This window comes from Haliaeetus albicilla, chromosome 10 (genome assembly GCF_947461875.1).
Source record: "Haliaeetus albicilla chromosome 10, bHalAlb1.1, whole genome shotgun sequence".
Taxonomy (NCBI): Eukaryota; Metazoa; Chordata; class Aves; order Accipitriformes; family Accipitridae; genus Haliaeetus; species Haliaeetus albicilla.
In genome coordinates, this window is record NC_091492.1 from 1,335,246 (window position 1) to 1,355,352 (window position 20,107).

General features: G+C 66.1%; 3 protein-coding genes across 7 annotated transcripts; 1 reads left to right on the top strand and 2 right to left on the bottom strand.

Annotated features, from left to right (window-relative positions):
• Positions 1-586: 586 nt before the first annotated feature.
• Positions 587-6,855, bottom strand: LOC138687200 (B-cadherin). Its single transcript, XM_069793212.1, has 15 exons — positions 6,711-6,855; positions 4,463-4,641; positions 4,254-4,373; positions 3,882-4,037; positions 3,659-3,803; positions 3,345-3,520; positions 3,128-3,256; positions 2,853-3,038; positions 2,535-2,779; positions 2,316-2,458; positions 1,894-2,118; positions 1,575-1,793; positions 1,341-1,471; positions 1,099-1,245; positions 587-999 (listed from the first exon to the last, which is right to left on the bottom strand). Exons 1-15 carry the CDS (start codon positions 6,853-6,855, stop codon positions 787-789), a joined length of 2,559 nt encoding a protein of 852 aa, XP_069649313.1. The 3' UTR covers positions 587-786.
• Positions 6,856-6,911: 56 nt separating this feature from the next.
• LOC138687201 (cadherin-1-like) lies at positions 6,912-11,468 on the top strand. Of its 3 annotated transcripts, none has more exons than XM_069793219.1 (10): positions 6,912-6,960; positions 8,080-8,205; positions 8,342-8,473; positions 8,562-8,717; positions 8,789-8,933; positions 9,022-9,197; positions 9,298-9,387; positions 10,712-10,854; positions 10,961-11,096; positions 11,311-11,468. In XM_069793219.1, exons 2-10 carry the CDS (start codon positions 8,158-8,160, stop codon positions 11,398-11,400), a joined length of 1,116 nt encoding a protein of 371 aa, XP_069649320.1. In that variant the 5' UTR covers positions 6,912-6,960; positions 8,080-8,157; the 3' UTR covers positions 11,401-11,468. The 3 variants fall into 3 exon arrangements, with proteins under 3 accessions (XP_069649320.1, XP_069649319.1, XP_069649318.1); XM_069793218.1 differs by having other exon boundaries at positions 6,926-6,980; XM_069793217.1 differs by lacking the exon at positions 6,912-6,960 and having other exon boundaries at positions 8,023-8,205.
• Positions 11,450-20,084, bottom strand: GAS8 (growth arrest specific 8). 3 transcript variants are annotated; one of them, XM_069793213.1, is made up of 11 exons: positions 19,785-20,084; positions 19,146-19,238; positions 17,482-17,679; positions 17,079-17,285; positions 16,607-16,661; positions 15,800-16,005; positions 15,350-15,517; positions 14,920-15,006; positions 13,703-13,912; positions 12,368-12,433; positions 11,450-12,031 (listed from the first exon to the last, which is right to left on the bottom strand). In XM_069793213.1, the coding sequence occupies exons 1-11, from the start codon at positions 19,785-19,787 to the stop codon at positions 11,882-11,884; spliced, it is 1,443 nt and encodes a 480-aa protein (XP_069649314.1). In that variant the 5' UTR covers positions 19,788-20,084; the 3' UTR covers positions 11,450-11,881. The 3 variants fall into 3 exon arrangements, with proteins under 3 accessions (XP_069649314.1, XP_069649315.1, XP_069649316.1); XM_069793214.1 differs by lacking the exon at positions 19,785-20,084 and having other exon boundaries at positions 19,024-19,155; XM_069793215.1 differs by lacking the exons at positions 17,482-17,679; positions 19,146-19,238; positions 19,785-20,084 and having other exon boundaries at positions 15,800-16,049; positions 17,079-17,157.
• Between the last annotated feature and the right edge of the window lie 23 nt (positions 20,085-20,107).

Below are 20,107 nucleotides of genomic sequence, written 5' to 3' on the forward strand. Positions count from 1 at the left end.
GCCCTCCCCCCAGCCCCCTGCCCGCATATAGCAGCAAAGCCCTCGGCCCCACTGATTTATTGCCCGGAGCCGTGGGGCTGGGGGCTGCCCCGCCAGGTGTAGGGCGATGGTCACCCCGGGGGGACGGGGTGGCACTCTGGGGGGGGGGGGGCTGCAGGTGGGCAGGGTCTCCGGCTGCCCCGGCACAGAGGGGGGGAATTGTGAGGCCAGGAGTGATTTGGCACCTTGAACGGCCAGTGCCACTGGTGCTGCTCCTGCAGGGTGGGGGGGGTCAGTGCCCTGCCTGTGCCCACCCACACTGCACGCCATGGGGACAAGGACACCCTGGGGGAGCCCTCACTGCCGGGGGGGGGGTGTCCATGGGCAATGCTGCAGCCGTGCCTGCAGGTACCGCGCTGGAGTGGGGAGCAGCTGGGCACTGCTGCGGGCAAGGAGGATGGGGGGGTCTGAGGGGGCCACAGCGGGGCTGGGGTCAACACCAACCCCCGGGGTGGGCAGCAGCTCCCCCAGGACCTCTCCCAGGGCACAAAGCCACACAGAGGCTGGAGCATCTAAAAAAAAAAGAAACCGCATCCTTTATTAAAACTTACACCAGCACCCGCTCACCTCATCCATAGCGTTACACTACCTTTATTTCATACATTAAAAAACAAACAAACAAAAAAAAACCAAGAAAAATACAAGAGGGGAAGGTGAGGGGCTGCCGCCGAGGTGGGGGGGGCACGGCGGAAGGGGGCAGCCCCAAGGCACGGGCAGCGGTAAGGCATGGGGTGGGGAGGGGGGGTCCTAGTCATCCTCCTCCCCACCGCCGTAGAGGTCTGCCAGCTTCTTGAAGCGGCTGCCCCAGTCGTTGAGGTAGTCGTAGTCCTGGTCGCGGTCGGAGGCAGAGGAGTTGAGGGAGCTGAGCGAGGTGGCCTCCGAGCCGCTGCCCTCGTAGTCGAACACCAGCAGGGAGTCGTAGGGGGGGGCCGTGGGGTCCGTGTCAGCCGCTTTCAGGTTCTGGGGGGGGGGGGGGTAGCAGAGGGGTCAGCACCCGTTGTCCCTGGGCTGGGGGGTGTCCCAAGGGTGCCAGCACGGGTAGGGGGGAATGGGGCTCACCTCCTCGATGAAGGTGCCAATGTCATCAGGGTTGGCAGGACGGGGCCGGTACTGGGGGGCCGGCAGGAGGGTGGGAGCCACGTCGTTGCGGAGCAGCACCTCGGGGCGGGCGTCCAGGCCCCGGTGCAGCTGCCGCAGGTCGTAGTCCTGGGGAGCAGGGGGGGACATGATGGAGAGGGGCAAGGTCAGGGTGCCTGCGCTGGCACCAGTCCATCCGTCCCCCGGACCCCTGACAGACCCACCTGGTCCTCCTCCCCGCCGCCCTCCTCCCCATAGTAAAAGACGTTGTCCCGTGTGTCATCCTCAGGCAGCAGCAGTGGCTCCTTCGTCACCTTCCTCCTCCTCACAAAGAGCAGCAGCAGCAGCAGGATGACTGTAGGGGGCATTGGCATCAGTGGGGACATCCCCCCAGCCTCTGCCCCACGGGGGTGGGGTGCAGCCCCACAGCACTGGGACCCCCAGGACCCCCCACTCACGCAGCAAGGCCAGGAGAGCGCCCAGGGCAGCAAGGACGAAGGGCAGGCCAGTGGCGGGCTGGGATCTCTGGGGACAGCTCTGCGCCGGCCCCTCACAGTCACAGACCCGCGCGGTGATGACGGTGAGCTGGGCTTTGCCGGGCCGGTCGAGGAGCCGCAGGTAGACGCTGTAGAGGTCCGGCTCCAGCGGTGCCACCAGTCGCAGGGTGACGGTGTCATCTGCACAAGACCGGTACCGTGGGTGACCCGTGGCAGCATGCACCGGTAACGCCGGCTGCAGCAGAGCCTGCCTCGTGCCGAGCATTGTCCCAAGCCTTACCTTCGTCGCCGACCTCCGCAGCCCAGCTGTCCCCTGAGCCGTGGCTGAGCTCGGCACGGAAGGGGCCGGTGTTGGGGGGCAGGTCCCTGTCGGTGATGGTGAGGACCTGGGGCTGGGGGCTGCGGTTGCAGACGGTGATATCCCGGGGCTCAGCTTCAGGGCCGTGGTCATTGACGTCGAGCAGGGTGAGGAGCAGGGTGCCGGTGCCCGTGGCGGGTGGCGAGCCTGCGGGGAGGAGCCATGCTGGAGGGGGGATCCCCAAAACCAGGACACTCATGGGCACAGGGATGCCCCGAGCCGGGGTGGGGACAGGCAGCCCCCAGCACCGCTCCATGCCAGAGCCGGGATGTGGTTCCTGGTGACAGCAGCACGTGTCCCTCACGCGGGACGGTGGGAACAAGGGCCCCTTTCATGGCCCTCACCATCGTCCACGGCCAGCAGCACGGCAGCGTAGGTGCTGTTCTTGACGAAGGGGGACTCGCGGTCCAGGTGGTCCCGTGCCGTCACGAGGCCGTTCTCAGGGTGCACGGCCAGCCAGCCTGCCGGGTCATGCCCCACCAGGTACCTGGGGGGCAGAGGGCAGCTAGTGCCACAGCAGGGACCCCCCCAGACCCTGACCCCAAAACTCCAGCCCCGCTCACTTGATCCTCTGTTCCTGGGCCTTGTCGGGGTCCTGGGCCGTGCAGGAGGCAAGGGTCTGCCCCGGTGGCACGTCCTCCAGCACCCGGGCGAGCTGCACCGGTGGGTTGAAGACGGGCGCCTCATTGACATCCTCCACATTGACCGTCACCGTGGCGGTGGCCGTCAGCAGCTTCACGGCGAAGGGGGCCTCGTTGGCCACGGCCACGTGGAGCACGAACTGCTTCTTGGCCTCGTAGTCCAGACCCTGGGAGAGGGGAGGGGACGGGCAGCACCCCACTGCGGGCAGTGAGGGGGGGGACACAGAGGGGGACACGCACCTTGGCGGTGCGGAGGACGCCCTCGTTGCTGGCAGGGTCGGTGGCGATGGTGAAGGCACCTCCCTCGTTGCCGCGCAGGATGGAGTAGACGGCTCGCCACGCCGGCGTGCTCGGCTCATCCAGGTCAGTGACGGCCAGCCGGGCCACCTCCCGCCCGGCCTCGTTCTCCGGCACGGCCGCCTCATACTGCGGGTGCGGGGCCACCGTCAGTGCCGCAGCCCAGCGGGCACTGGCCTGGGGGGAGAGAGTCCTGCTGGGGGGGGACCCCACGTTACCGTTTTGGGGTCGAACTCAGGGGCGTTGTCATTGACATCCGCGATCTCAATCACCGCCAGCGCCGTCGTGGTCAGACCCTCGCCGTCCAGGTCGGCCGCCTGCACGGTCAGCGTGTACTCCCGCACGCGCTGCAGCGGACAGACAGACAGATGCGGACCCCATCAGCCCCCCCGCCCGGGACCAGGGCTGCCCGCCCCGCGGTGCCGCAGAGCCCACCTCCCGGTCGAGGCCGCTGGCGATGACGCTGAGGGTGCCGGTGGCCCTGTTGACGGTGAACATGTGGGGATGGGGCTCCCGCGGCTCCTGGCTGAGGATGGAGTAGGCGATGACGCCGTTGTAGGTCTCCACCGCGTCGTCTGCGTCCGTGGCGGTCACCTGCATCACGGAGGTACCTGGGGATGGGGACGTCCCGGTGAGTGGGGTGGGTGGAGGGGACTTGTACCCACATGTCCCACAGGGATGGTCCCAGGGCTCTCCCCAAGCGATGTGGCCAGTGGGAGGCAGAGCTTCCCCACGGCACGGGGTCCTACCCGGCAAAGCGCCCTCCGGCACGGAGCCCCTGAAGACCTCCTGCGTGAACTGGGGCTTGTTGTCGTTCTGGTCCGTCACCGTGACTATGATCTCCATCGGCTCCTCCACCGGTTTGCCGTTCTCGGACACGGCGTGGGAGAAGAGCTGTGAGGTGGAGGGGGTGAGCCGGGGGGCTGGTACAGCATGCCGGCACACCACGGTAAACCCCCGGCAGGGACCTACGTGATACTTGTCGATGCGCTCCCGGTCCAGCGGCTGCGTCACCTTCATCCAGCCCGACTCCTTCTCGATGGTGAAGATACCCTCGGGGGGGGCGTCCGCCCCCTGACCCGTGATGCTGTAGAAGATCTTGGTGTCTCTGTCCCGGTTGGATTTGATCTGGGAGGAGACATGGGGAGGCGGATCAGTACCCGCGCCCCCCCAGCAGCATCACACCCTGCCCCGATGCTGGGGGGATGGCCACTGCCAGCATTGCTCCCACCCTCGATGTGCCCAGCCATGCCCAGCCCCAGCCCCTCGCCCAGACACAAGGGGGATGGACCCCTCCCCGGCACCCACATCTGTGCCCAACCCGACTGACCCCCCACCCCATACCTGAACCAGCTTTTTGGGGAAGGGACCCCTCTCATTTTCGGGAACCTTGATGGGGGGGATCACCCAGTCCCTCTTCCGTCTCCTGGGAGCGGCGCGAGCCCCGGGGGCCTCAGGGAGATCCTGCGGGACGGGGGGGGCATGGTGAGGGTGCAGCTGGTGGCGGGGGGGGGGGTGAGGGACAGGGTTGAGGGGCAGCTGGGCAGCGTTACCTGGGGGGAGCGCCTGCTCCGCACAGGAATCGGGGCAGGGTCTGACCGGCCGGCAGCATCCCGGGGGGGGACAGCAAGCACCCTGCCCACCCCCGGCAGCCATACGGGACCCCCATCCTCCTGCACCCTGACGTCGGGCTCCTCAGTCCCGTCCAGCCCCGCACAGCCTCCGGAGCTTGCTGCGAGAGGGTAGGGGGTGAGGGTGGCTGGGGGCGACCTGTCCCCCAGCCCCCCTGTCCCAGCAGCCCCCAGCCCCAGGACCCTGCACCCCCACCCCAGCCTCCTGAGGCAGATCAGGCAGGGGATGGCAGATTAGGCAGGGGATGCCGGGAGCGGCATGGGAGCGGCACAGGAGCGTGGCGGAGGTTTCGGCTTTGTTTCATAGATGACGGGAAATTCCTGGGCAGGCAGAGCCCTGCCCCAGCCCCCCACCTGGTGTGTCACCCCCCTCAGGGCTCCCAGCCCCCCACGGCCAGGATAAGGGGCACAGCACGGCCCCCACCCCCCACCCAGGACCACGCTGCATCCCCTGCACTGGATATGGCCCAGGCCCCTGCACCCCCGGCCGGGAGGCAGGATTAGGGGATTAGCGGAGCTAAGCCAGCTCCGGAGGCTGAGCGGCCGTGAGAGCCAGGAGGGGACGGGAAGCGGGGCTGGGGGGGTTGCGGGAGCGGGGGGGGAGACATGGAACAGGGCAAGGAGAGCTGTGCCCCACAGCTGCCCCACACCAGGGTGGGAAGGGAGCCCTGGGGCAAGGGTCCCTGTACCTGGAGGGCAGTGCTGAGGGCTCCTCCCAGCCACGATGACTGCGATAAGGATAAGGGACATCGGTGGGGCCTGAAAGGCCCCAGCCACCCTGGCAAGCAGGGCCAGGGTGCGAGGACCCCGGGGGGGGCCCCCAGCACCCACCACGCGAGTCCCCAGCCCCGCTCCCCAGCTATGGCATGCATCGCTGCTCCCCACGGAAGGGCTGGGTGGCACACCGGGGTCTGGATCCACAGCTTCGCTCCAGCCCCGGCTCGGAGAGCCGAACCCCACCATGCCCTCGGGTCCCCCGGTGCAGAGCCCACATGGAACTGTGCCCACTCGGTGCAGCGGTGGAGCCGCACGGCCGATGCCTGGGCCACGTGCTGCTCACGGAGGGGTTTCGCAACGGCGTGGCCGGACCCCAGCCCCTGCCCGCGGTGGGAGCTCAGCAGAGCCCATCTCCGCTCTTGGCAGCCTGGCAGGAGCCACCCGGCTGGCTTGGCCGAAGGAAGCGGGATGCGGCGTCCAAGGCAGGCGGGGGTCAGGGCCACTCCTGGCACAGTGAGAGCACTTACCGCCAAGGAGTGCTTTTAGAGCTCCACAGCCATTAGGCGAGCGCTGGCTCTGGCCACGGTTCCCGAGCAGCCCCGCTCCCTGGGGATGCCGCCGAGCAAACAGGGCGGACAGGCCCAGGCAACATGCGCTGCCCCTGGGCACCGCTGGCACCGGGCAAAGAGCCAGCGGTGGCGAACCCCTGCCCGGCCTCGGGCCAGGTTGGCCAGACTCTGCAGCCCACGGCACCACGTTCCTGCCCACGGCCAGAGAAGGGTGGCCCTGGGGCACCCAGCCCCATCGCCAGCCTGGCGCCGGACACCCACCCTGCAGGGATCCAGCCCTGTCCCGGTGGCTCCCCGCAGGTGCCCCATGGCTGGACCAGAGGCGCCAGCGCTGGCATCAGCCGCCACCGGCCCCGGTGGAGCCAGACGGGGAGACCGGGCATCGCCAGCCCCACGGCCCAGCCCCGCCAGCCCCACGGCCCGGGGTAGGGGGGCACAGCCCTATACCGCAGGAGCCCAGCCAGCCCCACACCCAGGAAAGGGCTCGCCCCATGGCCCAGCCCCACATCCCGGGGACCCCGGCCAGCCCCACACCCTAGGCAGTGCCAGCTCCCCCCGAAAAGCACCGACCCCCGGGGGGGCACAGCCGGCCCCACATCCCACCCCAGGGCCCAGCCCCACGGCTCGGCGACCCCGGCCGGCCAAAGAGCCAGCCCCACAAGCCGGAGGGGGCAGAGCGGGGCCGAGCACAGCAGCGAGGTGAGCCCCCGCCGCCCCCGGGGGCCCGGTCCGCCCGCCCCACCGGCGCCCCGGTCCCGGTCCCGGTCCCGATCCCGATCCCGGTCCCGATCCCGGTCCCGTACGGCCGGTTCCCCCCGCCGCACATCCCGGGGGAGGTGTGTGGGGGGTCCCGGGCGAAGCCGCGCCCCGACGGCGCCGGTTACCTGGTGCCGGGAGCGGCCCCCGGCGCAGCCCCGGGGGGACGCACGGCCGGGCCGGGGGGGCGGCGAGCGCGGCGGCCGTCGGCAGGAACGGGAGGAGGAGGAGGCTGAAGAGGAGCGGGCAGAGCCCGGAGCGCGGCCCCCGCATGGCCCGTTCGCCGCCGCCGTCGTCGCCGCCGCCGTCGTTCCGGTCGCCGCCCGCCCGCCCCGCCCCGCCCCGCCCCGCCCCGTCCGCTGCAACGCGCCGGTCCAGGTGAGGCGGCGGCCGCGCAGGTACCGCCCCGCCCCGCCCGGCCCCGCCCCGGAGAGCGGCCCCCGGTGTCGTCCCGGTGTCGTCCCCCCCCCGCCCGGCACCCCCCGGTTCCTCCGTGCGGCCCCCCCGGTGCCTCCGTCTCCCCGCTGCCGTTCTCCCCGGTGCCTCTGCGCGGTCCCGTAGGCACCGCCCGGGCATCCCGGTATTACCGAGCGCGATCCCGGTACCGCCGTGTGTCCCTCCGTGTGCCTCCGGGCGCCCCCGGTACCTCCCCGATACCTGTGAGCGCTGCGACCCGCCGCCCCCGCGGCTCCCCCCGGCCCCGGTGCCGGCCCCATACCGGGGCTGAGCCTCTCCCGGTGCGACTTGTCCCCCTGCCCGGGGCCGGGCTGCAGCTCTTGGGGACCCCCGAAGACCCCCTCCTCCCCACCACCCGGGGACCCGGCACCCTGCGGCAGGGGCTCTCCCAGCACCCCCGGGCCCACCCTGCCGGGGGCAGGGGATCGGGGTGCTCACCCCCGCCGGGGGGTCTCATCTGGCACCAGCCGCAGCGTTGCCCCCTGCCCAGCAGCCTGCTGGTGCCGGGCATCACCTGGGGGTCTCACCGTGCCGGGTGTGGGGTCTCCGAGGGTCCAATGGAGGGGGCTCAGCTCCCCGGGGGTGGTCTTGGCACCCCACAATGCATTGGGCATCCCCAGTGCTGTGTTTCCCCCTGCCCCCCATCAGGTGCTGCTGGTCAGGCATGCTGGGGGGTCTGGACCCCCCCACACACCTTTGGGTGCATGAGACCCCCAGAGCAAAGCAGGACCCTGAGGTAGGGCCATGTGTGCGCCCTGGCCCCCGCTGGGGTGGGGTGTCCAGTGCCCTGGGGTGCTCCTGGCATCCTGGGTTCCGCTCTGTGTGTGTGTGTGTGTGTCCCCAGTCTGGAGCAGCATCTTGGGGTCCTGGGTTCCGCTGTGTGTCATCCCCCCCTCCGCCCCCCAGCCTGGAGCAGCATCTTGAGCCCCGGGGCCCCGCTTGTGTCCCTCCCGGGCACCCCTCCAGGGCTGGCGGTGGCAGCTGGGCCCTCGCCTGCGCATGCTGACACCCGTGGGCTGGCGCTTGGCTTTTGCCCGGCAGGACTCAGCCAAGGTCACAGCTGGCCGCAGGGAAGGTCCCCAGCGGGTGCCCAGAGAAGCAGCCCCTGCAGCCGGAGCCATGTCACCCTGCACCTTCGCCCTCCTCCTCCTCCTCCTCCTCCTGCAGGTAGGACCGTCCTGATGGGGCCAGAGGCTGCTGCACGTCTGCGGGGTGGGGGTGAGCAGGACAGTCCCCCCAGAGCCCTGGGCAGAGCTCTGCCCCCCCCCCCCCCGTTGAACCTCAGTCCCTCTCTGTCCCACAGGACGCAGCACCCAATGTGCTGACCTTCCCCGAGCCCGGCCATGGCCTCTGGCGGCAGAAGAGGGACTGGGTCATCCCCCCCATCAACTGCCCCGAGAACGAGCGGGGGCCCTTCCCCAAGAAGCTGGTGCAGGTATGCGGCCCCGTGGGGACAGGGCACACAGCAGGGGGGTCCCTGGAGCACCGGGACCCCTCTAACCCCCCCTCCGCCTCACCACCAGATCAAATCCAACAAGGACAAGGAGACCAAGGTTTTCTACAGCATCACAGGGCAGGGGGCAGACACCCCCCCCGTGGGTGTCTTCATCATTGAGCGGGAGACAGGGTGGCTGGAGGTGACGAAGCCGCTGGACCGGGAGCAGATCGACAAATACGTCGTGAGTGGGGGGCCGGGATGGGGAGGGGATGGTCCCTGGGGCCACGCGTGGGCTGACGGTGCCCCTCGCAGCTCTTCTCCCACGCGGTGGCGGCCAACGGGCAGCCCGTGGAGGACCCCATGGAGATCATCATCACCGTGATGGACCAGAACGACAACCGGCCCGTCTTCACCAAGGCAGTTTTCCACGGCACCGTAGCAGAGGGGGCTAAGCCAGGTGAGACCGATGCTACCGAGTAGGAGGCAGGGCTGGGGTGGCAGTGGGGGGGACGGTGGAGATGTCACCGATAACTGCCCGCTCCCAGGCACCTCCGTGCTGCAAGTGCTGGCCACGGACGCAGACGACACAGTGAGCTCCAGCAACGGAGTCGTGGTCTACTCCATCCTGCGCCAGAAGCCAGACCAGCCCCAGCCCCACATGTTTGCCATTAGTGGCAGCACTGGAGTGATCTCCGTGGCTGCGGCGGGGCTGGTGGCACAGGTGAGCCCTGGGCACGGCCCGTCAGCCCCACTGTCACCCCCCATACCCCTCAGCCTGGCTCTCACCCCCCGTTCGGGGGTGACGCAGCCTCTCGCCGCAGGCGGTGCCCGAATACACCCTGGAGATCCAGGCGGCCGACATGGAAGGCTACGGGCTGCAGGCCACGGCCACCGTCCTCATCAAAGTGCAGGTGAGGCGCCAAGCCCACCCCCATGCCCCCACGGCAGGCAGACAGGCAGGCTTACGCCACGGTGAAGCCACTGACTGCTCCTGGCAGCTCCCACATGCTGACACGCTCCAGGTGCTTTCCAGGGAGGGAGGCGAGGCTGGGGTGGCAGCTCCGCCGTGGCTCCTCCTGGCCCGGCGCCCCGACGTCCCGCCGGGCTCTGGTCCACCAACCCCAGGGCCACGGTGGTGCCGGAGCGTGGGTGCCGGCAGGGCTCCCGGGCGCACCTCCCAGTGGGAAGCCACCTGCGCCAGCTCGGCCCAGCTGGGGAGGAGCGCCCGGTCCTGCTGCGGCCCCGTGCCGGGATAGCGGCGGCATCCAGCCTCGCCAGCTCCGTGGGCAGAGGCTGCGGTGCCGGGAAGGGCAGCCGGGGCAGGGGATGGCATTTTGCACGGTGTCACCAGCCGCGGGCCCCAGGCTGAGCGGGACAGAGGAGAGCCAGGTAAGCAGCCAGCCACCCGTGCTCGCCATTGTGCCTCTCCGGCATCCCACTTCAGCTGGCAGCCAAGGCCCGGAACCAGTGCCGGGACGGCAGCGAGAGCTGGTCCCGCTCCAGGGAGAGAGCCTGGCCCTGCCCAGCTGACAGCAGCCCCCGGAGCAGCGGGATACAACCCCCGGGTCATGCTCCCACCCTGCCAAGCACAACCTGGGGGCTCCCAGAGAGGAAGGGGCCCTTGACCCCGCACTTGCTGCCCGTCCCAGGCAGTTATGGAGCACTTGCAGGGTTAACGTCCGCCCGCACGTGACATCGAAGGCGACAGGGACAGGGCTGCCGGGACTGAGCTGCTTCCTCCTTGGGCCGTGGCCAACCATTGCCGCTGCGCCATGGCCCACCGGGACGGGAGGATGAGCGGGGAGCCCGGTGCTGCTGCAGGCATGCAGCCCTCCATCCAGGCAGGAACCTGGCAGGGACCCACGCCGCCGGTGTCAGTGGTGCCCGAGAGGCAGTGCTCCGCTGCGGGCAGGGCTCCGGCACAGCAGCCCCGGCGAAGCTGAGCCCCACGGCATGGGAAGGACGTGGGTGCCCGTGTCTCAGCCCTGGGGTGCAGCAGGGTGCTGGGGAGAGGGGGGCTGTGCTGGGACAGCCCTGGCTGCGTGGCCACCAGCCCGGGGAGGGGGACGACTGCAGGGTGGTAGCACACAGGCAGCCTGGCCAAGGGCCCCTCCGGAGAGGGGCCAGGGGCACCCGGGGACTCAGCTGCGGCACTGCCTGCTGCAGCACGGCAGAGGGGGGAGGCAGACGGTGCTGCTGGGACGCATCCCAGCCCCGCTTACTCCTCTGCCGCAGGCTGAAGGCACGTCCGAGATGGTGAACAGCTCCCTGACCACCCACGTGCTGAACACAGTCACGGGGCTGCCGGCAGCCGGCCTCGTCATCCGCCTGGCCCAGCTGCAGGAACCGGGGCTGCAGTGGACGGAGCTGGCGCAGAGGTAGGAGAGCTGGTGGCAGCGAAATGGGCAGAGGATGCCGGCTGGCTGAAGGCTTCCAGTGGCTAGGGCCAGCCAGCGCGGCAAGGCTTGCTCCTTCCAATTTCAGGTGGACGGATGAGGATGGGCGCTGCCTGCCCCTCCTGGCTCGGGGGCAAGCAAAAGCCGGCACCTACAAGCTGCGCTTTGAGACAGCGGCGTACTGGCAGGGCCAGGGGCACACCAGCTTCTACCCCTTTGTGGAGGTACAGAACGCAGGGAGGAGGGGACCGGGGGGCACGGGAGCTGGCCACGGCCAAAGCCGCAGAGTGATGAGCCCACAGGGGTCTGGGTGCCATGGCCAGGCTTGTGGGAGCTGCCAGCCCTGGCCTCCCTCCTGTGGCACTGCCAGCTCTGCTCTGAGCATCCCTCAGGGGTCCTGCTCCAGCTAGCTGAGCCCCCCACTTTGATCTCCCCCAGGTTGTCTTCACCATCGCTGACCCGGCCCAGAAGCTGCACGTCCCGCTGCTGATCAGCCCCTACTCCTACACCACGTACCGGGGCAGTTAGGGGAAAGGCATGTCCTCCCCCCAGGGATGCAACTACGCCACCAACACCATTAAAGGCTTCAAACAGCACTGTTCGCCTCAAAAAAATCACCTTCCTGGGGCAGTGCACACATGGCTTCTGGAAGGGGAAAGGAGGGGAGCCCCAGGGGCAGTGCAGGCAGGGGGGCCAGCCCAGGAGGCAGAGGGGCAAGGGAGGACCCCGCGCAGGTCCCCGCTTGAGCCCGGTGGGTGGGATGCCGGGAGCCCTCTGGCTGCGCCGTGGTCCCGGGCTGCGCTGGCACTGCTCAGTCAGAGCCAATCCGGTTGGCAGCTGCCCATGGCTGGTGTACCCCTTGGCAGGAGTGGGGAGCTGCTCCGGAGGAAGGGTCCCCCCAGGGAGGAGAGAGAGGGTCCTCCAGGTCCTGCAGAAGGCTCACTGGGGTCTGTTTAATGGTGCGGAGCACCAACGGGTGCACCAGCGGGTCCCTCGGTGCTGGCTGGCGTCAGGTGGGTACGGCAACGAGTCCCGCGGGGCCCTGCCCCAGCGCCTGCCCCAGCACCGGGCTTGCCAGGGGCTTGAAGCCCAGGTTGTCCAGGGGGATACCGAAGGCCGTCAGCTTTGCCTCGAACGTCTGCAGCATATCATTGTGTGCCTGCAAGAGAAACGCCCCATGGTCAGCCCGAAGCCCAGACCCTCCGCACGTGGGCACGGGCTCCCAGCACCCCCTTCCCCGAGGTGAGGGGGACCCCAACATGCCTTCCTTCGCAGGGAAAACAGGGGAAACTGCAGCCTGGGCTGGGTCCTGCCTGGCCCTGGGCACAAAGCAGCTCAGCTGCCCTGCTACGAGTTCCCTTCCCTCTGCTCTGTGCAAGGCCTGGAGCAGAAGGTCCCGTTCCCACTCCCCGCACAGCCACAGCCACCACCCAACAGCCCCCAGCCCTGACCCGGGCAGGGGGGACACACAAGGCAGCCCCAGCCCCTTCCTCACCTTGCAGACTCGGGCCAGCTGGAGCTGCAGGTCTTTGATGGTGGTGTTCTTGGAATTGAGCACATCCTGCAAAGAGAGACGGCGTGTCAGGCAACAGCTGCCCGGCCCCGGGGGCACAGTGGCCGTGCCACAGGCGAGAGCGGCGTGGCAGAGCACACGGAAGAGCTGCTGCGTGGCGGCTGAGCTGGCACCAGAGCCCAGGCTCAAGCAGAGTGGCTTGCAGCACGGCCTGGCAGGCGGCCACCCCCCTGCTCTCTTCCAGCCAGCACTGCCAGGGACAGCCAGCCCCAGGCAGAGGCAAGGGACAGGGACCTCCTGGACTGACAATACGAACGCCAGCACAGTTCTGCCATCATCGTCTGACCCACTGCAAGGCTGGGGGGGGGCCGATGGCAGCACCTGCTCTGGCAGCACCACCCTGCCGTCGCGTCGCGGCACCAGGGGAATTACAGGGAGAGAGGCTCCCTGAGAAGATGCTGGAGGCAGCTGAGCAGAGGAATTCCAGGACCCCAGCAGCTGTGGGAGAGCTTGACGCCGTGACGCCTTCCCAGGAATGTGTTTTCCTTCCTGCTGCTGTGGCACCTACTAGTAGGTGACACATCCACTGCCCCGTCCTACAGCCCCAAAGCCTCGGCTGCTGCTGTGCGCATCCCCAGGGCACCCCAGCAAGAGGGTGTCTGCGAGCTTCACCCCCACCCACCGCAGAAGGGACTTGGAAGAGGATGGGCTGGTGTGGGATAAGCAGGAGGGCACCAGGGTGGTGGCCGAGCCGAGCGTGGAACCCATGTCCCCTGCATCTCAACCCAACCTAAAGCAAGTGCTGCTTCTCCAGTTACGGCTGCGGCAGGCTCCAGGAATGCGGCTCTCTGCGCCGAGGCTTTCTGCGTACTTATTTTTAGCGTGGCAGACCTTGCAGAGCCCCTGGGAACCTGTCTACGCTGCCTCTGCAGACAGGGAGGCCAGGCGAGGTTCACCAGCTGTGACTCCCCACACACAGAGCACCCCGGGTTGCGGACGGACCCTGCACGCAGCCAGCTGCTTGGCAGCACAGAGCGCTGGTGAGCACTGCTCAGCCTGGGGCCGTTCTCCTTGAAAGAGGCCCCACCTGAAGGAGACATCAGTGCCAAATTCCAACACCCACACGCTCAGCTCTCGAGGGAGAGCTGGAGCGCCCTGTGGCACCAAGCGTGGCCCTGGGAGTGCCGGGAATGAGTGACGTGGCAACTACAGCCATGTAGGACAGGGACTTGCACACTCCAAGGTCTGCGTTCACCCCCGAGCAGCCTCTGCCCCCCAAGGCCAGCCTTTGCAGGGCCCCACGTCAGCACACGGTACCTCCAGCTTGTGCGAGACCAAGGAGAGGGCACCCGGGTCGAGGCTGGAGGCTGCAAAGACCTCGCTGAGCTCCACCTCCTTTTTCTCCAGGACGCTGAGGAGTCCTTTCAGCTTGCGCTCCAGGAGCAGGTTCTTGAACCCCGTCTTCTGCTGCACCTCGTTAATGGCTTTGGTGAACTTCTGATAGAGCTCATCCCGTTCTGCCTGCACCTGTTCCCAAAGACAGCACGCCTTCACACCACCCTCAGGACCCCCCGGGGTTGGCAGCAAACAGGTCAGGCAGCTCAGCCCTGCCTGCTCCGGCGAGAGCCCAGCCATTCCCCATGGCACCTGCAGCCCGCGGGGAAGGCAGGTGCTGGAGCGCAGCTTCTTGCCCTCCCTCCCTCCATGGCTGGCACCTCCTCAGCACCTGCACTTCTGCTTCCTCCTCCCCTCCAGGCCCGGGATGCCCCTGACAGCCGAACAGGCTGACGGGCTCGCTGCAGCACTATTTTAGACCTCGGAGAGGGCCCCACAGCACAGGGGGGGTCTTTCCTCTCCTCCTCACAGCTGGCAGGAGTCCCTGGCTCACAGCTAGTTAATAAGTGTCCTAATTAGGACACAGTCTCTCCTCCGCAGCCTATTTCTGAATGCACTGAATATGTTGCTGCCTTAATGATGGATTGTTAACGAGGCCTCAGATCAATGTTCATATTCCTGGGGATTTCTACGAATTGCAAATGAGCTCTTTTCTTGCCTCGATAGATTTATCTGGGTTAGCTGGGGGGGGGGGGAGAAGACGAGTCTGGGAGATCTCAGTCAACAGGACATCCCAAGCCGCCCCAGCACAGCAAGCGGGGGGAGCGACCCCCAAATGCCGGCAGGAGGGAGCGAGCTCCAGCTAGGGGTGGTGCACCACAGCCATCTCTCCCCACAGCTCTGACCCCGAGCCGCTGTTGTGGCCAGTCCCTCGCAGGCTGGGAGGGGACCGCTGGAGCGTGCATGATTGCTTAGCAAAGTACAAGGCCAGGCCTGTCTGCTGACCGTGGGAGAGGCCAAAGCTGTGAGCAGCTTTGTTGGAAGCAGCAGATATCGCACGGCTCTGGATTAGAGCTTCGGAAAGCTCCTGGCTAAGCCCAGCCCAGGCAGCCTCTGCTGAGTCCCTGCACCCGCCCTCTGCAGAACGGACAGCATTTGGAGAGGGAAACAGGGTGCCCAGACCCCCCTGCAGCTCTCACCTTACTGAACCTCTGCTCCAGCACTTCATGTTCCCACTGAAGATCCTTCAGTTCCTTCTGGGTGACTTTCAGACGGGCTTTCGTGTTCTGTGAGCAGGAAGGGACAGTTAAAGAGCAGGGGTTTCTCTGGGAGGTGTGGGGGATGTGTTTTGGCAAGGGAGGAGAGTGACCGGTAAAGAGATATGGATGAGAAAAAACAGGCAACACCCACACCAACTCCCTTCCTTCTCTGCAGCAGGGGTTATTCTGGTTTCTTGCTGCCAGAGACCCTGGAGTCCCACCTGAGATATAAACACCCAGCTAAGCTGAAAGGGACTCAAAGGACTTTGCTCAGCAATCTGGCCGAGCAAAGTGGCAGAGGTCACTGCTGAGCGACTCCCTCCAGGAAAGGGCCAGGGCGACTCAGGAAAGGAGAGGGCTGGCCACTCACCGTCAGGGCCTCCTTGTCCTTATCGTAGTGGGCCAACTTCTTCTGCAGCTCAGATACCTGCTCCTGGGCCTGCTGCAGGGGCTCCTTCAGCTGCTTGTTCTGGAGCAGCACATCCGCCTTCTCCTTTTCCAAGTGATTCTCTCTCTTCTTCATCTCCTCCATCTGCTCCTGTTCTTGGGAACACAAGTGCCAACTCCTGGGGGCTGCCTAGCTCCTCAGAGCTTCCCACACCCTCCAGACACCCTCCTGCCGCTGGCCCAGCAAGACACATCTCCCTGTGCTCAAGGGCTTTGCTCGTGTAACGATGTACAACCCTCAGGAGACCAGCAGCACCCACACCGCCACCTGGGAACTGGCCAGATCTGGGTGAAATCCTCACAGGACTGGTCCCTTGGTGGAACAGTGACAGCCTGCAGGCCAGGCAGGCTGCGGCAGGGGGGCAGGCAGTACCTTCAGCAAGCTGATGAGTGCCAGGTTTTTGAGGGTGATATCGTTGTAGTAGTTCTTGATGTCACTGAAGGCCTTCTCATGGTTCCTCATCAGCTCGCTGATCTGGCTGTTCTTCCTCTCCTCCACCTCGTGGATCTCGGTCTTCCTCCGCAAGTCAAGCTCGTCCCGCAGCACTTGCATCTTCTTGGTGTACTTGGCCTCGATCTCTGGGGGAGCGCACAGGGGGCTGAGTGAGGACCTCCTGGAGACCCTGTGTAATGCACCCCAGCTCCGTTAGCCAGCGCCAGCCTGGTGCATGCCACTGCGGCATTACTGGAGGACAAGATGCTTGTTAGCAGCGTCACTGCAGCTGCCACCAGCATGCGGAGCAGTTACGCTGGGACCATGGAGAGCAGAGCCCAGAAATAGCATCCTTGGAAAGAGGGCATGGAAACGCTCCAAGTCAGCCCGTGAGAACCTGAAACGTCCCCTGAGGAGGACACTGGAGCGAGGACTCTGCAAGGGCTCCTTCAGCCAGCCCACCCCGCAGCCCGGAGAAGCACTGCCAGGCAGCTGTGCTCAGCGGTAGGGCCTGGCAGCAGCGACAGGCGCCCTGCCTCATTCCGTTCATAGGATGCTGGGGGTCTGGCAGCCCCAAAGCACGAAGGAGCAAGAACTGAGGGAAAACCAGCCAGAACTGGGGGAAAACCATCCCCCTTTCTGCTCGAGGCTCTGCCAGGGAGCCTGGCAGTGCAGCAGAGCTCAGAGGCACCTTCCCTGGCACACTGACAAAGGGAGCTCACGCAGGGCCCATGTGCACGTCCTGACCTTTCACTTGTCTCTCAAAGTCATTGCACAGCTGGGTGATCTCCTCCTCTTGTTTCTGTTAGGGAGAAGCTACGTGTTAGAGGCAGACAACCAAATCCTGAGTCAGCCACATCCCGAGGGATTCCCTCCTGCTCCCTGGGAAGGGCTTCTGCCATGGCACCAATCCCATGTTATCCGTGCAAACGGCAGCTCATAGGTTCTCCAGCTGCTCTCCCAGCTCCCTGCTGCACGAGGCGGGGGGGTGTCACTGCCCCAGGAATCCCTTCTCCCCATTCCTGCGCTGACTTTCCAGTGCCTCTAAGTGCATCGGTTATCGGTACCTGCAGGAAACCCCATCCCACCCCATGGAGAGAGCCGGGGAGGCAGGCTCCCACTCACACACTGGGGCTGGGAGGGCTCAGCCAGCAGCCCCACCACCTCCCTCTGCAGCAGAGGCACCTCACACACAGCTCCAGCCCCACCAGGGACATACCAGGCGCATGTTTTTCACCACCACCTCGTTGGCCAGCTCCTGCTCCTTCAGCTCCACTTTCAAGGAGCGCATGTCTTTACGCAGCTCCATCTCCTGGGTCCAGTGATCCTTCTGGGCCCTCTTCATGGACAGGGTGCCCTCCGCCTTCAGCTCAGTGAGATTTTCCTGGTGTTCGTACAACAAGTGCTTCACCTTCTGTTTGTAAACCTAAAGACAAGCCACAGACTGGGTGAGGTGCTTCAGCAGGAGACACATGGAGCTGGGATATTGGCTGAGGCGCTCCTGGCTTGCATCGTGCCCAGTTTCTCCTCCTCTTCCCGCTTCCCTCTCCTCCTCAGAGCTGCCCGAGGCTCACCCAGAGCTTGGGGCTCTCACACCACCTCCCAGCCTTCTCCCCTCCCACCTTGATCTCCACTTGATGCCGCTCCTCTGCCTCCTCCATCTCCCGGTCCTTGTTCCGCAGCTCTGCTCTCTTCTCCTCCAGCTGCCGGCGGGTGATCTCCCAGAAGGTGTGAATTTTGTCACGTTCTAGCTGGAAATAATTGCGCTCTTCCCGTTCCCGGTCCAGCTCCTCCCGGAGACGCACAACATGCTTCTCCAGCTGCAAAGCCGAGAGGAAGAGCCAGGTAGGGGGAAAAGGAGAACTCGGACAGATGCTTTTACAAGACACCCGTGGCAAGTCGTGTCGCAAACCTGGCAGGACACAGTGGCTGTTATTGGGACAGAGAAGTGCAGGAGAGAAGGGGAGGAGCCCTGACAGAACCTATCAGCCTCTGGAAAAGGAGTAACAAAACCTTACCCTACTGTAAGCAGCCTGGGCTCAGATATTCTGTCTCTCAGTGTCTGGTAACACCATTCTCAGGTGCCTAAATACTACTGAATCATAGAATCGTTGAGGTTGGAAAAGACCCTTGAGATCATCGAGTCCAACCGCAAACCTAACACTGCCAAGTCCACCACTAAACCATGTCCCTAAGCACCACATTTACAAGTCTTGTAAATACCTCCAGGGACAGTAACTCAACTGCTTCCTGGGAAGCCTGTTCCAGTGCTTAATAATCCTTTTGGTGATGAAATTTTTCCTAATACCCAATCTAAACCTCCCCTGGCACAACTTCAGGCTGCTTCCTCTTGTCCTATCACTTGGGAGAAGAGACCAACCCCCACCTCACTACGACAACTACCTGAAAGGAGGTTAAGAGCAATACGGTCTCCCCTCAGCCTCCTTTTTCTCCAGAATAAACAACCCCAGTTCCCTCAGCTGCTCCTCACGAGTTCTCTAGACCCTTCTCCTTGTACTCCAGGCCCTTCACCAGCTTTGTTGCTCTCCTTTGGACACGCTCCAGCACCTAGATGTCTTTCTTGTAGCGATGGGCCCAAAACTGAACACAGTATTTGAGGTGTGGCCTCACCAGTGCCAAGTACAGGGGGACAATCGCTCCCCTAGTCCTGCTGGCCACGCTATTTCTGATATAAGCCAGGATGCTGTTGGCCTTCTTGGCCACCTGGGCATATTGCTTGCACTGAGATGTGCAAGATCTTATCCCAGGAGCAAGGTCCCCAGGCAAGGCAAGGTCCTCCACTGTTTGTAAGACACCCAGCAAAACAAGCAGGACTTGGAGCAACCGAGGGGCAGCAGCTGCACCTTCCACCTCTGCCTGCCCTCCCCATGCCTATGGGAGCCTCCCGCCCCAGCAGCGACACGACTGAGAGCGCAGCAGGCTGCAATCACGGAGCTCCAGGCTGAGCCATCACCCAGCTGAGCAGCTGCCGGGGTTACAGAGTCGGGGAGAAAACAGCAAGGGCACAGGGCTGGAGGGCACAGACCAGCAGAAGGGAAGGTGGGATGAAGGGGCTGCTCCTTCCAGGAACAGTGAGAACCCCCACACACAGCCCAGACAGGCGTCAGGCAGCAAAATGAACCCCGGCTGCTTGTCTCTGTCACCTTCTGCCACCTGTTGTCACCAGAGCTGGAGCCAGACGCCAAGCAGGGGTCCTGAGCACTGTTCTTGCAAGCAGCAATGTCCTCCTGCCTGGGGGTGGGCTGGGAGATGGGGGATCTCTCACCTGCTCCTTGCTCATCTCCTGCGGGGAAGAGGCATCCACCACTGCCGGAGCTTTGCTCCCTTTCCCTTTTTTTCCGACTTTCTTTTTGGGTGCCTAAGGAAAGCAAGCAAAAGGCACGAGGTGCGCATGAGGCTCGGGTGCCGGGAGGAAGCTGCGCCGCTCGGAGCTCCCAGGCCACGAAACATACCCGCTCTCATGGCAGGGACAGGATGAGAAGGGTGAGAGGGAGGAAACACCGGCTGATGGAGCCAGGGTCCCCCCAGGAGGAGCCTGGAAGCCTCTGAGACCCCCCCCAGGACACCCGTAGCTCATGCCCGGCCGCTACCGGCTCAGCTCCGCAGCGAAGCCCCCCAGGCACAAGATGCACGTCCTCACGCTAATGCCTCACGAGTGTCACGGCAGTGCTGTGCACGGCGCCAAGGGGCTCCCTCCCTCCCTCCCTCCTTTCCCCTCCCCCCCTCCTTTCCCCTCCCCAAAAGCGGGCCGGGCTGGGCCGGGCCTCCCTCCCCAACAGCCGACCGGGCCGGGCCCCGCCGCCCTCCCTGCCCGCAGTCCCCGGCTCCAGGGGACCCTTCAGCAGCAGGCCCAGAGCCCCCCGCCACCCCCGGGGCTGGGGCTGGGGCCCGGTCCCGGTCTCACCATGGCGGCTGCCGCTGGCGCCGCGGTCTCCAAGCAACAGGCGGGCGGATCTCGCGAGATTTGCGCGGCGGACGGACACGCCCCCTAGCAACGCGGGGCCACGCCCTAGCAACGGCGGCGGGCCCTACTCCGGGCCCGGCGGGGGGAGCCGGACCGGGCCGGGGGGGGGGGGTGTCTCCTCGCTATTCCCGGGCCCGCAACCCCTCTGCACCCCCCGGGATCACCGCTGCGCCCCGTGCCACGGGTCGCCCCGGCATCCCCGGCCTCGGCAGCTGGGGGCCCCCCGCCACCCCGGCTCCCCTCCGCGACCCCGCCGCACGGCC

Coding starts and splice junctions, on each gene's coding strand:
- GAS8 (XM_069793213.1), bottom strand. Junction 16,006..16,606: donor CTTTGAGAGACAAGTGAAAG/GTCAGGACGTGC, acceptor GCGCTCCCCCAG/AGATCGAGGCCAAGTACACC. Junction 15,007..15,349: donor AGGACAAGGAGGCCCTGACG/GTGAGTGGCCAG, acceptor TCCTGCTCACAG/AACACGAAAGCCCGTCTGAA.
- LOC138687200 (XM_069793212.1), bottom strand. CDS start 6,855: ATGCGGGGGCCGCGCTCCGGGCTCTGCCCGCTCCTCTTCAGCCTCCTC. Junction 4,642..6,710: donor GGGGCCGCTCCCGGCACCAG/GTAACCGGCGCC, acceptor ACCCTCTCGCAG/CAAGCTCCGGAGGCTGTGCG. Junction 2,459..2,534: donor GCCCAGGAACAGAGGATCAA/GTGAGCGGGGCT, acceptor TCTGCCCCCCAG/GTACCTGGTGGGGCATGACC.
- LOC138687201 (XM_069793217.1), top strand. CDS start 8,038: ATGCTGACACCCGTGGGCTGGCGCTTGGCTTTTGCCCGGCAGGACTCA. Junction 8,474..8,561: donor TCCCCAAGAAGCTGGTGCAG/GTATGCGGCCCC, acceptor CCTCACCACCAG/ATCAAATCCAACAAGGACAA. Junction 8,934..9,021: donor AGCAGAGGGGGCTAAGCCAG/GTGAGACCGATG, acceptor GCCCGCTCCCAG/GCACCTCCGTGCTGCAAGTG.